The following is a 15,986-nucleotide window of genomic DNA, read 5'->3' as shown; positions in this document are numbered from 1 at the left end:
ATTTGGCCCTCACTCTATAAAAGTTCATGCTCCAATGAATTCAAACAAAGTGAAAGTAAATTCTTATATTTTTTTATATCTCTATTTTTAACCTTGACACTTCTATTCAGTATGGGTGACTTCTTGTTGAGCAACACAACCATCATTTAGATATTGTAACTTCAATCTGGCCATATGCAATCTCTTTATCGTTTTTTAATGTATTCTAAAGCGCTGAGTTCAATACTAAAGGGTCTAAATGATCGGAAACAACGCTTGTCTGTTTTGTCGTGTTGGGGAATTCCCAGGGTTTTCCCCAGGAATGTTGAAGTAGTTATCATCATTTCAAGAATATAGTCTCGTGAAAAACATTAAACTGTGTCGTTCATACACTTGTGAACTTCAATTTCACGGTTATGTGACCGACCTCTCGTCCAATGGAAAAGCCTTGTATCGTGTAAACTTCACATTCAAAAAATATAACAACCTGAACCTTAAAGTACATTAGTTGTTGCCATGCATCCATGTGGTGATACTACAAAATGACATTTTCTAACATGGATATTAGCCTTCCACGCGATACCAATATTTATATCATAGGCGACATCTCCTTTATTAAGAAATAAATATTGTTTTGGGGTGTTGTGATGTTTTAAAGCAGTTAGCAATATGCAAGCCTTTTTCATGTCTTTATAATTTGCGTTTTTGTGTTTTACATAAATGGCTGATCGGATGACCAACGAATGCCAATGGTTATATGTTTGTATATACTAAAGAGCAATGAGGGTGTGTGGATATACACCACGTAACAAGGAGAACGCTCAACGTTGATGCTGACGGTTTGTTACATTTGTGTGGGGTAATCTCCCCAAAACATCTAAAAAGACAGAGGTTGAAAGCTTGTCATAATGCATGAAGTCACGTTTTACTTTTCTTTCCTTCGTGATTGTAGAAGCGATTTTGAATCATTTTACATTAGAATTTAAGAAGTTCCAAATGCATAACCGAAATACATTGATTCAAGATTATGGTTTTTCAAGTTTCTAAATATCGGTTTGGTACATTTCAAATAAACATCCTAAATTCATTGCTGTTTGACAGATCGATATCATGGATGGAAAGAGGCACTGAAGAGGCTTAATGTGTCTGCAGGATTTCCAGGATAAAGATGAAGGTATCTGAAAATGTTCCCGCGATCATTTAAGAACTTGCCATTGAAATAATAACACAATCAGTTGGACCTTCATGATAATAGCTTTTTAACTTATTGTATAAATGATGTATTCTTTTTTAACCATCTTTAACAAACAACATGAAGTCAGTGTAAGCTGCAGAACATTTATTGAATGCAATTGACATGCTCTTTCCTCAATAAAGTGACTCGCAGTGCATAGCCCTGACTTTTTGCATGAATGCATTGAAAGCATTTGAGTTGTAAACGCTGAAAGCATGACTGTTATCTGGGTCTGATGCAAGTGCACTGATAGTCGCATTTCTATTGGCTGTTTCGCCTGGTCCCTTCGAATGGACGACGAAAACTTCAGATTTTGCTTGAAGGTAACCAATGTTGGCAGCCACAACCAATTTGTCATCATCTGTACCATAGGCGTCAGTGAAGAAGATGACCATGTTGTCAGCGTCTGGTCGGTCACCGTTTCTTCCCGTAAAAACGTCGTCGTTAGCCAACTTTATGGCTTCGCCAATATGTGTACTAGCACCACCTTCATGTACTTGTGCGTTCACAGCAGCAAGAACAGCTGATCTGTTGTTAGAGTAGGCATTTAGTTGGAATACCACTCTTGCGTTTACGGAAAATACCATAAAAGCAATATTAATGCCTCTAGAGTTTATTTCCAAATCCCCGAGCATTTGTTGTTCAAATCGTTTCACGCTACTGTACTGAAGCTTCCCGATTGAGTTAGATACGTCTTCTACGATCAGGATATCGAATTTCTTCTGGACGCACACTGGAAAAGAAAACATATTATTGAGTAGCTTAGTTTTGAACTGCATCTCAATTATATCCTAGTGTGTCAGGTTGATGTAGCTACCATAGGGAGAAAAGCACGAAGTGATGCAGGCCTCAGCGCGAGCATGGAGCTGACAAACCTAGAAATAAAATGTGGGCAAAGTTGTGGCGCCCTTGATCATTGGACATTGGTAGATCTCAATAGCATTGTAATAAGTAGACGTGGTTAATATGTGATGCGACTGGAAATAAAAGATACGTCTCAACAGTTGTCAAGATGACTTTGTTTGATAAAATCAATGATAACTGTAACACCATTAAGATTATACGTATATATCTCCGTTTGTCCAGTTTTCTTAAAATTCAAACAAATGGATTATTAGTTCATTTCTTAAGGTAGATTATATCAAATTATTATTCCGTTGTTATACAAATTAAACTAACTTCATTCAAGATGTGCCGTATTAGAAGTGGTTCATTCAGAGACCACAAAAGACGACTTGTATTTCCAAATGATTGATTAGAAACTAGAAAGTACTAATTTCATTCGTGACAGATATCCCCGATGTGTATCCATCGTTTTGTTATATCTCCCTTCAAGTGTGAGATACATAATGAAATAGATACATTGAACTTGGCAGTCGTCGTGGTCTTCAGCTATGAAGGCCTGTCATCCAGGTGTCATTTGATGGCCTAGAAGTATTAAATATCAATTTTGTTCAATAGTTCCATGCATAATCTCCAACACTGGGATAACTTCTGTGCAAGTGTTATGTAATGTAGACGTGTAGTGTCCGATTTAAACACATAAACATCTGTATTTGGAGCGTCTAATCTGCACGCAAGTGCCTCCAATGCGGCAACCGACCTTAGCTAAAACAAGGGCAAAAGGTGCTTACATTACAGATGGTGTTAATTCAACTTACAAGATACTGCAGGTCCATCATAACAATCACAAGCATGTTCATGACTGATAAAGTTTGTTTGTTTTTTTGTTTGTTGTTTAACGCCGCACTCAGAAATATTCCAGCTATATGACAGCGACCTGTAAATAACCGAGACCCCATAAATCCAGTGATCGACATCATGAGCATCGATCTACGCAATTGAGATCGATGGCATGCATCAACCAAGTCAGCGAGACTGAACTTCCGATCCCGTTAGTAACTAATACCTTGGCTTTGGCACTGACATATCAGGCACTGGCATATTGTTCATCCATAAATCTTATCCTTACTTATAAATGCCGATCAAAAAAGATAGTGACATATTTGTCTAGTCGTTGAGATGCATTTTACGAGCATTATTTAGATTTTCCTTTAATGATCATTTCAACATATTTAACATGTCTGCTTATTACCGTTAGGTCGGCAAAATTAATACCTATATTGACGCGATTTATTTTCTACTTGGATTCCTCCTTTTTTGGTAACATGGAGGAAACGCTGAACACATATCAATTCCTGTTCTCTCAATCTGTATACCACAGGCCTGTTCATATACTGAACCGCAAACGAAACGTCACCCAAAGTAACATTGCATGAAAAGTTGTCATTTAAATATCTGGGTAATCTGTGTCAAAGGTTCTAAAATTTAACATTACCTAGTCCGGAAAAATGAAATTTGAAGATAAAAAAACAAAGCAGATGACAATAAAACCGATCGCCCAAACGCATCACAGCAACGACCATGGTAACCCGATGCAAATTGAAATGCACATGCGTTCCCTCATTTCTTGCCCTATAAAAATCCACCCAGATGGGATAACATTCCACATTTTTTTAAAACGAGCCAAGGATGTGGGACATTATCTCAATGTCGGTGTTGATTTTGTTGATGGTTCTGCACTGCTGGACGGTACAGAAATGAGTGTCTACCAAGCGAAGTGCCATATCACTTGTGTGTTGAGAAGGCCTTACCGTCTTCGCCATGCTTGTGGTTTTGAAACAGAGGCCCACCAATGGTACGACCCGGAATATGAAGAGGGCGTCATGGAAAATGATAAATATAAAATTCTTTGGATTATGCCCATTTACAGCTTCAGACGTATCCAGGCCAAAAAAAACTGATCTTCTCAATTTTGATGAATCCAATGAAATCATTTACATCATTGAATTTTCTGTCCCCTTTGACAGTAATGCTTTTGACAAGATTGAGGAAAAACATGGCAAATATGCAGACATCGCTTTCGAAATGTCACGCTTGCATCCCAAGCACCAAGCTGATGATGAGCCTAACCAGCCTGACTGCAAGGATCACCCAAACCCTCTTTGCTGCTTTATTCTTTTAATCTGTAAATTATAATAAATCTATGTCTGGTAAATGCGCATACAGTTATTATACGAGTGATATGCTTTTACTGGAGTAATAACAACAATAACAAATAACATTAGTTTACAGATATATCGAGTAAGTGTTACATTATATTAGAGCACGTGAGGTACAACCTCCAACACAATTCTATCCTACATGGGTAATAACGATAAGAGTTATCACCATCGTTAATACTTATTTGATATTGTAAAATGATTACGTAGGGCATATACGGTAAATTGCGGAGAGTGTTCAAATAAGGAATATGCCATTTATTTTGGTATAGACCCAGAATATTCATATGTTTAGTTTGAGTAATACTTTTCATGATATGATAATTTCGGCAAATACGATAAGTAAAATATGGTTGGATGATTGTTCAGATACGAAGGTACAATGTAGAAACTATAATTTTAGAGATATTATTAAGTTCGAGTAGTTATCATTTTGGTGACTACGGTAATGGATCACAAAAGATTTCAGCAAAAACGGTAAAAAAAGCATCAGGGTGATTGATACAAATAAAACTACGAAGGTACACTGTTGGAGATACAGCTCAGTATTAGTGTGAAAATAGTAAGTTTCCGTACGGATTATTTTGGTGAATACGGTAATGTATCACGTTGCTGGCGATGTTATATAGAGGACGTGCATTTCCTATAGCAGATAGAGAGATATTACTAACTGTATACTGCAACGATGTGCGTTTCAATGTAGATTGTCGCGAAACTTGAAAGAAAGGCTATATATGACTTTAAATTAATTTGGTAATGTATTTGGCGTGTAGGTTGTTTTGTGCCGTATATAAATGTATGCATACTTCAACGATAGGCGTTTGAATGTACATTGTCGCGAAATATAAGAGAAAACTATAGGTGTGTTTAAATGACTACACTAATGCATTTGTCATATAGGAAATATCGTACTGTATATAACTAAATAACGAACGAAACTTATTACAATATCTAAATGTTTTACATGGTGATGTATGGTAAAAATACAGAATTGTTATAGCTTATACTGTCAACGAGTACAGGAGGTACATTTCCTAATATAACATCTGATGAGAGAACTGGCATAAACATGAATGAACTGACCTACCTATAAAATTATTATTGGTTGAAGTAGTCATGTTAAACCAGTTTTTAATAATGGCATAGAGGTAGTACAATTTACTCAAAGGGGCTGTAAATATGACGTGAAACTTAAATATTATACAACAGAGGTCCCAGATGTTCGAGTGCATGAGGATCATGCCGTGAACATTTTTCAAGCTGTACACTTTTTAGTAATCAAATGACATCACAGTTGCGTTTAGAACAAATATACATGTTGCCACAAGAGGACACGCTTTGAGATTGTATGAAGTTCATAAGTTAATTAGTATGCAAATCAGTAGATAAAATCATGCAACTGTCTTTACTAGTTAACCTAGAAACTAAACTTAAAAATTTAAGGATCGTATTAGAAAGAAAATGTACAGGAATATAGATTGTTGATTAAGTTGATTATGGCACACTGGGGTTTTCTTTATAATATGTTTTCTTTATTATCCATGTGTATGTCGGAGGTTCACTGTCATGCCTTAATGCCTTGCTCAACTCATTGAAAACGTTTTTACTATTATCCTCCGTTGCATTCATGAGAAAACAGCGTACATTGAGTCCCTTAAGTAAACTACAACTTGTTTAACGTTCGGAGGGTAAGGCCTATATCTAACAGTAGGACTAACCTCATTCGCCAAAAATGAGTAATGGCATAGCGCAGTCATTAAAGCTAGCCTCCCAGGCAGTCCATCTGATAGTAATACAAGACAGTGACCCTTATCACTATGTTAGGTAATAATTAGTCATCGAATACGATTTATGTCACTACTGTACATCTGGAAATTAATGCGTCTCCTAACTTATACTGCTGACCTCTAGCCGACTCAATATCAATGGGACCCACCCCCCCCCCCCCCCAAACACACACACAAACCCCACCCACACCCCAGTATATCAGTTGTGGGAACTCTACAGTCCTTTGAAGATGGCTTACCGGCAACTATGATGTTCGAAAATGTTATTCCGGATATTTTAATCATGTTTTGATCCCAAAATATGGTGCATAAGTTGTTATGTTTGTAGTATTAACATAAATATAAGAAATAGTGTGTGCATCATTTTTGATTGTATGCCTGTGTCTTGCTGGACGCACTCCATACACCTTTTGTCTTATGTGTATCAATTTCACTTGACAATTTATATACTTTCTACTTATGTTATGATTATCTCTCCTCGGAAATTGACTTAATATATATATATATATAGGACAAATGATATTAAAAAAAAAAATCGATTTTTTCTTTTTACATTTCTTGCCTTTACGAAATATGATGGAAAGTGTCACTCCTTTGTCGAAGGTGTAAACTAAATTTATTCCTCAACAAGAAGCAGAAACGTGGCAGGATATACGGATTTAGGACGTTTGTCCGTCATTATCATTTATCTGCTACGTAAATATCATGTCATGTAATTTGATTGCAAAGTTTAACATGAATAAAATAAGAAACAACTATTTGTGAAGCAAACGCTACCTTTTCGTCATTTGTCAGAATCACGTCCTTGAGTTATACACTAATTAAGTGATATCATGGCATGTCAGCTTAAGGTACAAGAAAGGGCTAAAATGAGGTACGTACAATGTAGGAGACATTCACCACTTTGGCGAATTCTTGGAACAGAGAGTATGATGTTGACAGACCAACGATCATAATCTTAGCAATATGGGATTAGAACCAACCATCAAGGATGGCTACAGGGCAAACTTGCACAGCGTGTTGTTGCGCCTGAGACCACTCCACGACCTTTGCGCTTTCAAAACAAGGATTAAACTGAAGTAGTGAGTGAACTGAAGCAGTGAGAAGTGTCTACTTACCCCGCTTGGCGGAAGCCTTTCTGATGTGGAAAAGCCCCAAGACCATAAGCAGCTGCCAAATTCTAAAAAAAAAATATGAGTTGTAATTCTGATTTTTTGTATTTCTTTGCACGGTAAGTCTGTAGGCTAGAATACGCAAACGGGACATCTACAGCGTTGTCTTATGAAAAACGTCGTCCCCGAAGGGTTTCAATCAAGACTTTGAGGTCATATCTCTAACTAAACGACAAATCATTGATGCTGTATTGCAACTTTTTAACTGTATGAGATAAACGTCAAATGAAACCGTACTGCCAGTATTTACTTGATCGTATATAAGATTAGCATGCACACACACAGAAAGGCTACAGCAGGCCATACGTTGTCTTCCTCTTTATGGAATCTAACGCCAAATAGGTCCAAATAATTACCACGAACAGCCGACGAAAATAAGCACACTAAAGATAGCCGCCACAACGTCATGATGGTATGACGTTGATTGTTCATAAGCTATTGTTGCAATGCAAACACTTATCTTTGACCAGGCAAAATTTATTTACGAAAAAGGACCTTTTTGCGTTTTTGAATAATTAGACAACTTCCGATAGCCTTGACTTAACAACGAAACGATGGGGAGAGCACATAAAGATTCAAGGCCATCACAGTGTAGCGAGATCGAGAACGCGAGTATTTGGTCAAATATCGGGAGAACGATCCTGCCTTGCGATCCAGCCTTCTCGGACTTTCGAAATTTCTTCTCGGAATTTCAAGTTTGTGTCAAAAGCTCGAGATCGAGAGAATGTCTCATACAGTATTCCATAGAACACACACCTTGTTACACACACCATGCCACAATAACGTAATCAACGTAAAGTACATCACAAGAAACAGCCAGCAAACTCCGGATATATTGAAATCAGATGTAACGAATAACCTCATATGACGACCCTAAATTTAATGCTGCTATGGTAGTTATGACAACTGTAAATGTGATTGACAAATTTCCAAAGTAACAAACGTAAGTGAAATGGAAAGATTCTTGGCGAAGATGTACAAGGGTATTCGATACCAACTTACCTCATGATTAACAGGCGACCCGACGATGCCGGCTACTACATGTTGCCCAGTTTATTTATGCATTTCAGTTAATCGTTACAGTTCAAAACTTCAGAGCGTCATCGATCGGATTGTAATAGGGCATTTGAAAAATTCAAAAGTTTAAATGAAAATTATCAGCAGCTTCAAATTTGAACACAATGACAACTTAATGTAGTCGTTCTGTTACCTATCAATGAGTAAAATTGACGCATTGTATAATATCGTTCTATATCGACATTTTAATAACCGTAACTACATGTTAATCAACTCCAAGGTTCATTGATATGACTATTAGTTATGCACAACTAACTTCACACAACAAATAACTTCAATATTGAATCTTTTCAGTGGTTTAGTGGCTGGCCATTCAGATAATACATTGCATTACTGATTTTAACTAACGCAAAGAAAAATATATGCTGATATCTACATACATGTTTGAATTATATTCAAGATAACTGTCATATGTTGCAAAATGCGTAGGTTCATGCGCACAAAACTTGCTTTTAAGAATATATTTTTTTTTAAATTACAAAAGTACTTAAAAATTTGAAATAATTAATGTTCACAACAGCTGTCATCAGGAAATGTGAACAGAGAAATAATTGGCAAAATGACGCAATACAATATCCAGACTTCAATCTCGTAACACACCCAAGTCCACGTGTCAGTCTTGGAACGCGACATTGTTTTTGTATAACATAGCTCACGTTTTCGCGAACACATGGTATCTTCACTAATTGATAGTGATTCATAAACACATGTTCATGATATAGTTGGAATCGTACAATCGTCTCTGCTTTTAGAATCGATTTCAAAATATATCTGACTTGTTTAACAAAAGATTAGCCTCTAGCTAATCGACAGTATTAGCATGTATGTATGTCAATGAAACCATTTAAATGCGACTTAACATTTCACTTTATGATCAGTTTACAAGAACAAACAATTAAAAACATATTTTATTAGATTAATCTCTGCGTAATAATTTCTAACATTTCCTTAATTAACTTCAAAACCTTTTCCTTTTCGAGTTGTCAATCAATGACGTAGTGCCATGCAGTATACGGGTTCGAATACAAGAGTCGAGAAAAGTCAATCCACTATTGACTATATTTCGCGGATGAATAAACCCGTGAAAGCCAACGGGCATAGTGGAACCAACAACACATCAGTATGCGAATAAACCACTCCCAACAACAATAGATGACGTCATGAGGGATATAAACCTTCACTGAAAACGCCTTGCTGGTGCGTTGTTGTCCGTCGGCTTATCTGTAAATACTCGTGGAACATACAGATGTTACACATGTTAGTTATATATAATATATGTTTTGTGTGAGTATGCAGTAATTAAATAATATTGATTTTCCTATTGCTATGAAACTTCCTCAAAATTCAAAATATAATCTGCAAAAAAGAGAAACGCAAAAGTAGTAAAATAGTAGTAAAAGTAGTAAATATCTGTTATCTATAAAACTTTGCCATCACAATCTTACAGCAAGTGAACAGCGTACAAATGCCTAGACAGATCACGGACGCCCTAGGCTACAACCGACTGAATACAGGACAATCATCATCGGCCAAAGCCAGGGTTTTCCACGTAGCACCGAGCACCATTACAAAACTGTGTAACTGTTATCAAACATACGGGACAACGCTTGACCTTCCCAGATCCGGGCGATTCATTCGGCTGCGACGTCAATGGTGTCAAAGTGACAGAGTATGGCCACAACTGCGATGGAGATTTGATTTGGAAGTTTGATTTAGTGATGAGTCACGTTTTACGCTTCGCCGTGCGGATGGGAGACGTCCTGTTCCCCCAAACTGCATACAGGATGTGGACAGATTTGGCGGCGGTAGTGTGATGCATACCTGTACAAACCAAGTTCCACACTGGTCACTGCACAATGAAACGATCAGTCATGTTGCTGCATATGAATGCAATCCGAAACATTTCGCCTGCCCAGTAACAATCACATACTCTTCAACGTTAACATGGAATCAGTTTTTATATAAACTGGGAAATTGATTTTGACAAATAAATTATGCATCTAACGTTAATCCAATGTTACAAGCTGTAAACAGTCGCCGAAACACCGCAAACTAAGGCCCAAACACATTAAAATCGAATAATCATTTATTGTGTGTGTCACCATCAAACATGGCTGTGTACTTTTCCCCGGCAGTGTATGTTAGCAGCCCGTTCCCTTTACCTCACTTTTCCATGATGCAAAACGTACAGCACGAATGCTTTTTGGACACAAATCTCTCTTGGCCACAGTCACCTTCCAGCATACTCAGCCATTCGCACCTTTGGAGTATTGCAGTACGGCGAAGTTTCACATGTTTGAATGGTAATTTTGAGCATAACAGATAAATATCAAGAAAACATTTGACTCGTCAAAGAGTACCAAATGAAACATGGTTTACATTTCCTCACACTGTATACTGTCTCCGAACCGACCAGTCCTTGTTTTATCAAATCTATGCGGAGCGCCAGGGTTGATACAAGTGCCATCTTTAAAAGTCTTTTGGTGTGACGCGGTCGGGGATCTAACCACCTACACTTCTTCCAGACCACGGATGCGATCCTCAAGGATATATCAACTTTCTTAATTTGCTACACTTTGAAAATAACTTCTTGGATAGGGCGGATACTATTTCCACACGTTTGACAGTCGTATGCTGGACCACTTGGCTTATTTCGTACCTACTTAACATACCTTGAGGCTCTTTGAAATCATAATACCACTGCCTTCAGTAATATTCGTGCTAAGTGACGGCCGATTTTGAGAAGATATGTTTGTGGTAAATGGAAATGTGTTATGTGATCCGGAATCGAGTAACATTTGTGTGAGGGTAATGACTGCCGTAGGATTATGGTGTATTTAAGAAATAAATGACGAGTGGGAGTTGTTTATCGTACAATTAAACACTACAAGGAATATAAACCATGAGGAGCGCAGCCCCGAAGTGTTTATTCTCTCTGCAGTGTTTTATTGTACGTACGATAAACATCGACCACGAGTCGGGTTTTTTATTTGAGATATCATCATTTTGCACAGCTTTTTGAGAATGTCGGTCAAATGTACGATTAATTGTTTGATTGTTTGTTGCATAACGCCGCACTCAGCATTATTCCAGCTACATCACGGCGACCTATACTTAATAGAGTCTGGACCAGACAGTCCAGTGACTGACATCATGAGCGTCGATTGGGAAACTATGACTACATCAACCAAGTCAGCGAGCCTGACCACCCGATACCGTTAGTCGCCTCTTACGACAAGCATAATCACCTCTTATGGGTTGCTGAAGTATGGGTTGCTGAAGACCTATTCTACCCTGGATCTAAACATAGGGGGTTATGTCAAATAGGAAGTCATCAACTTGCGAGCGCATGTTTTCGAATCACCAGAAATGACGTCGTGACAGAACAATGTTTTGTCTTGAAAATAAACCAGGCTACGGTCTTCATTGTTCTTTGCGAAGCTATCTTATACAAGGTGATAGTAACGTGATTAGAGAATCAGATTCCAGTATGGATTCCTCCAAAAGCTGGTCGAGGTGGGGTTAAGGTGAACCGTGTGGGCACAGTAGAATAAGTCCTGCATTCAAAAGTATTTGACCTGCACGCACGACACATGCTATCAGGCGGAGAGGACCTGCCCATCACTATCAATGTTAGTTTACTATTTGGAAAATCCATAGGTGTTGGTTTCTTGATAAAAGTCCGATGTGATATAACGTTTTCATTATCGATTGTTGGCGTTGATATTTACTTCTGTTTCCTATGTTACAGACGGGTCGTCTAAGACACCTTAGTTTCACTTTACAGTTTCTTATATGGGTTAGGATGCGTTAAGCTTTGGTTCGATTCACAGATTTGCCAGAATGGGACCATTAAACCTCACTATATCGGAACACACCTATGACCTTTTGACAGTTGTTTTCCGCAGCCTGATATGCCGAACATTTAGCTATTCCAAGATGCCTTAAGTCCAAGTCATTGTGAAACGAAAGGGAGTGTTTGATGCAGACTGCTTTGCTCAAACAACGTTGTTATATGAGGAGCATGGATATTTGTTGGACAGTATGAATAATTTTCAATAATGACTGATAAGGATTATTTTTCAGAATGTCGATAAACATTTTGTGTTTTCAGATTTCTTTTATTTAGTATTCGATGCCCGGGTATTATATTTGGAGAGTTTCAGAGTTCCGTTAATAAAGGTAAGCATGCTAAGCTTAGCCATGTCGCTCCTCCACGGGTTAGTTTCCTGTTATGAGATCAGGAATGTGACATACATTTACATTTTTGAGTGATTACTTAGAATTCATCCAGTATTGACGTAACTGCTTTCAGGCGTCAAGTGGGACCTAACTACTAAAGTATTGTCGTTCCTTGTCATCATTGTCAGTTAAGCCATGCAACTCCCCTTGTCAGCATCGGCTCAGCTCAGGAGTGATTGGTCTAACGACGCTTACTCAAAATTGTCACCTTCAGCATTTATACTCGCAGAATAAAGAAACGCAACACCAGTTTTATACTTACATTAGTTTTACTTACTCTCAGTCCATCTATCAATACTCGAGAGGATCAAACCGGCCAATCTCGTCACTAAATGGGGAGAACTTAGAACGATCGGGATTCGAGTCGATCGACTGCAAACCGCGCTCTCCTCTCCTAATGTGGACATTTTCATATTAAAGTGTTCGGGCCTGGCCTGTCTTTGTCACATGTCACAATACCTCAATTTGATTCGTTAAAAGTTAGATCTGACCATGAACTCATGTGTGTCGTTAATTTGAAAAATACCGAAGCCAATGTGCCAGATTGATCATCTCTCTATTGAATTTGTGACTCTGGATTCTACAAATGAAAAGTATCTTACCTCTCTGCTTTATTCATTAACCAATCGACGATACCATGGAACCAATCCAATGATAAATATGCAATGTCCAGAATACTCTTGTGATAAATGTGAAATGTCTTTTCTCTATTTATTCCTTTCGAACTAAAAGTTCTCTGTCACGAACTTTGTAAATCTAATGCATCTCATCATTGCAGCTATAAACGGTTTATTTTGTTAAAATTTTGTTACCATTTTCTAATGTTTTTGACAATCATCTTAACCTTATTACAATATTATATTTGGGAATTGAAGTTACTAACATTGTAAACCATTATGCTTAAACCATGGCCTGTGCGAGTTTAAAAACCCCAAATACTTTCAGACGGATCACTAAACACATAGCCTGCGGATGAGCTGTGTTCGAGCACATGCCTTATTCATTAAGGTGGCTCGTAGTCCCGAGTACAACACACAGGTCCACCATCAGGCGAAGTTAAGTAGTGTGAGTCGGAGACAGATGGGGCATGGATTCCCGTGTTCAGCAAGCTTGGCTCCTGAGAGTGTCTAGGGGTTCGGTCCTGCCCATCACTTTATCACCCGTTAAGTGTGACCAGCCAAACCAGTAAGGTTTTACCTGAACATTTTTTAACAGTTTGCTTTCATGTTACTAGGACAGCGATAATTATTAAACGAATGCTATGCTTCAATTAATATTATATTGATATATATCTTGAATGATGTACATACATTGCTGCAAAAAGGCGTATATCTTGGAATATGTATGGGATATGTGTATTTAATATTCATTCTGAATTGTAGTACATCTACTACACACTCTGTCCATTTTAGGAACGGACTACAGTTTATTTTAACATTTATAAATACGAAGACAATTTATGTATGTCTTTGTTTCTCCACGTAAAGTCTGTCATGTTGTTGCCAGTAACGGAAACATATACAAAGAAGATTGATATGAGAGGGCAAGGTACTTTTTTCATTCTATTTTTCATTCCACATTATTTTGCAGGATCACAAACGAACTGTTATTGTAGACGTGTACAATACTAAACAATTAGCAGCTTTTAGCAATATTCCAGCAATATCACGACACCCGAAATGGGCTTCACACACTGTACCCATGGTTCGTGTATTTCTAGGTCATGATCTTTGTGTAATTTGGCGTGGTATTTTAATGTGTTATTGTTTTTGGAATCCTTAGAGAGATTACTATTGCTTCTAATGGCTGCGAACTGGTTTGCTAGGTTATTTGCTTTTTGTTAAGGGTTTGTTGAGTTATTTATGATTGGTGTATTTTTGTTCGTTTAATGCCTCGGATTGCGAGCATTTTGCACCTTACTGTTCTTGCGTCTGTGTGATGGTTTACTTTTTAGAAGAATATTTTCCAGGTTTTGTTTTTTGCTGTTTTGACGAGGTTTTGTACTTGGGGATTTAGTTGATATGCTATCTTTAGATGTGTGTAGCATTGTTAAGCTTTGTTAAATGCGCTTTGGTATTTTTGTTTAATCTTTTTAATTTTCTCAGTCCACAAATGTACTTTTTCGCTACGTAAATTATGCGTTCTGTTCAGAGGTCAGCTGTTTTAACCTGTTTACATAATGTTTTGAATTTGTCCGTGTAGGCCCTATTGTACTAGAATATGGTTTCTTTGGGATCATTTGAGGTTTGGATGCTTATGTATCCTATATTGATTGGAAAGTGGTCGCTGTCGAATGACTCCTCATGCACTTCTCACAAAATGCTTTTGGCGAGATCAGGGAGGGGTACAGATTGATTGGTTAATAGCTGACATGCTTTCATTTATTTATCATATCTAGCTGGTTGGCTGTTAGTTAGTAGTATTAGTTTTGTTTTGTTCGATCGAGTCGGCGATGATTTTGCGGTGTTAGTCTGTATTATCTTTTACACCCAAGGAGGGATGGTGGGCGTTGAAGTCCCCCAGGATGATCGTGGATTTGTGGCCTCAAGGTGTGATTCAAGGTGTCTATGTCTTCAGGTTTAATTTGTTTCAATGCCCAGTGGTATATGTTAACAAGGTTGTTTTGTTTTTTATTTCAATGAGTGAGTAATTATTATACCATTATCTTCTAGATTTGAGGTTTTTTAAAAGGTGTGTCATATATGAGTCTAACCATTTGAATCTTACCAAGTTATAATTAGGAAGGCTAAATTTGGGAAGAAGTGGATCTCCTGAACATAGTCAACCGTCAACTCGGTGCATGTGGGTATTCTCTGTTGGCTACCCAACTGTTATCAAGTACATGTAACTCCAGCTGAAAGTGTTAACTCCAACAGCAACATGGTGTCAATGGAATGATGATACTTCCAATATTAACATATGGACGCGAAGAGAGATCCTCATGATCAGAACACACCAGTTTCATTATTTGTCATAAGAATTAACGTCGTTTTGAAGGATCTCAGCTGATTTTTTTAGCCATGGATGGGTCTTTGATTCAGCCCCCTCAACATCAGTCAACGCAGTGGAAACATTGTCTCCTCCAAAGTATGTTCCATAGCTACCGTTTTATCGTCGAACCATCATTTATCAATATTATGCTAATCTTCTTAGGCAACTTCGATAGAGTATCCAGTCTGTCGCCATAACTGTAATTCATGTCTTTGAACTCATTGAACATTCCCCTCAGCAACGATACTTAGCACTGTCCGATTCTACCTCTTACTGCATTTGAAGAAAAAATTGTCTGACAAGCATTATGCAGATATTGATGACGTTATAAGATAGTTGCATTCAACGTTATTGAACCTATTGCACGTGTGTGTGTGTGTGTGTGTGTGTGTGTGTGTGTGTGTGTGTGTGTGTGTGTGTGTGTGTGTGTGTGTGTGTGTGT

General features: G+C 37.7%; 1 protein-coding gene across 1 annotated transcript; it reads right to left on the bottom strand.

The window, feature by feature from the left end:
* Positions 1 to 1,303: 1,303 nt before the first annotated feature.
* LOC139478853 (matrilin-3-like) lies at positions 1,304 to 8,285 on the bottom strand. The gene is made up of 3 exons (XM_071261517.1): positions 8,237 to 8,285; positions 7,181 to 7,242; positions 1,304 to 1,946 (listed from the first exon to the last, which is right to left on the bottom strand). Exons 1-3 carry the CDS (start codon positions 8,239 to 8,241, stop codon positions 1,348 to 1,350), a joined length of 666 nt encoding a protein of 221 aa, XP_071117618.1. The 5' UTR covers positions 8,242 to 8,285; the 3' UTR covers positions 1,304 to 1,347.
* Between the last annotated feature and the right edge of the window lie 7,701 nt (positions 8,286 to 15,986).

This window comes from Haliotis cracherodii, unplaced genomic scaffold (assembly GCF_022045235.1).
Source record: "Haliotis cracherodii isolate W230 unplaced genomic scaffold, xgHalCrac1.p SCAF_4, whole genome shotgun sequence".
Classification (NCBI taxonomy): Eukaryota; Metazoa; Mollusca; class Gastropoda; order Lepetellida; family Haliotidae; genus Haliotis; species Haliotis cracherodii.
This window is presented reverse-complemented; position numbering and strand designations above follow the sequence as displayed.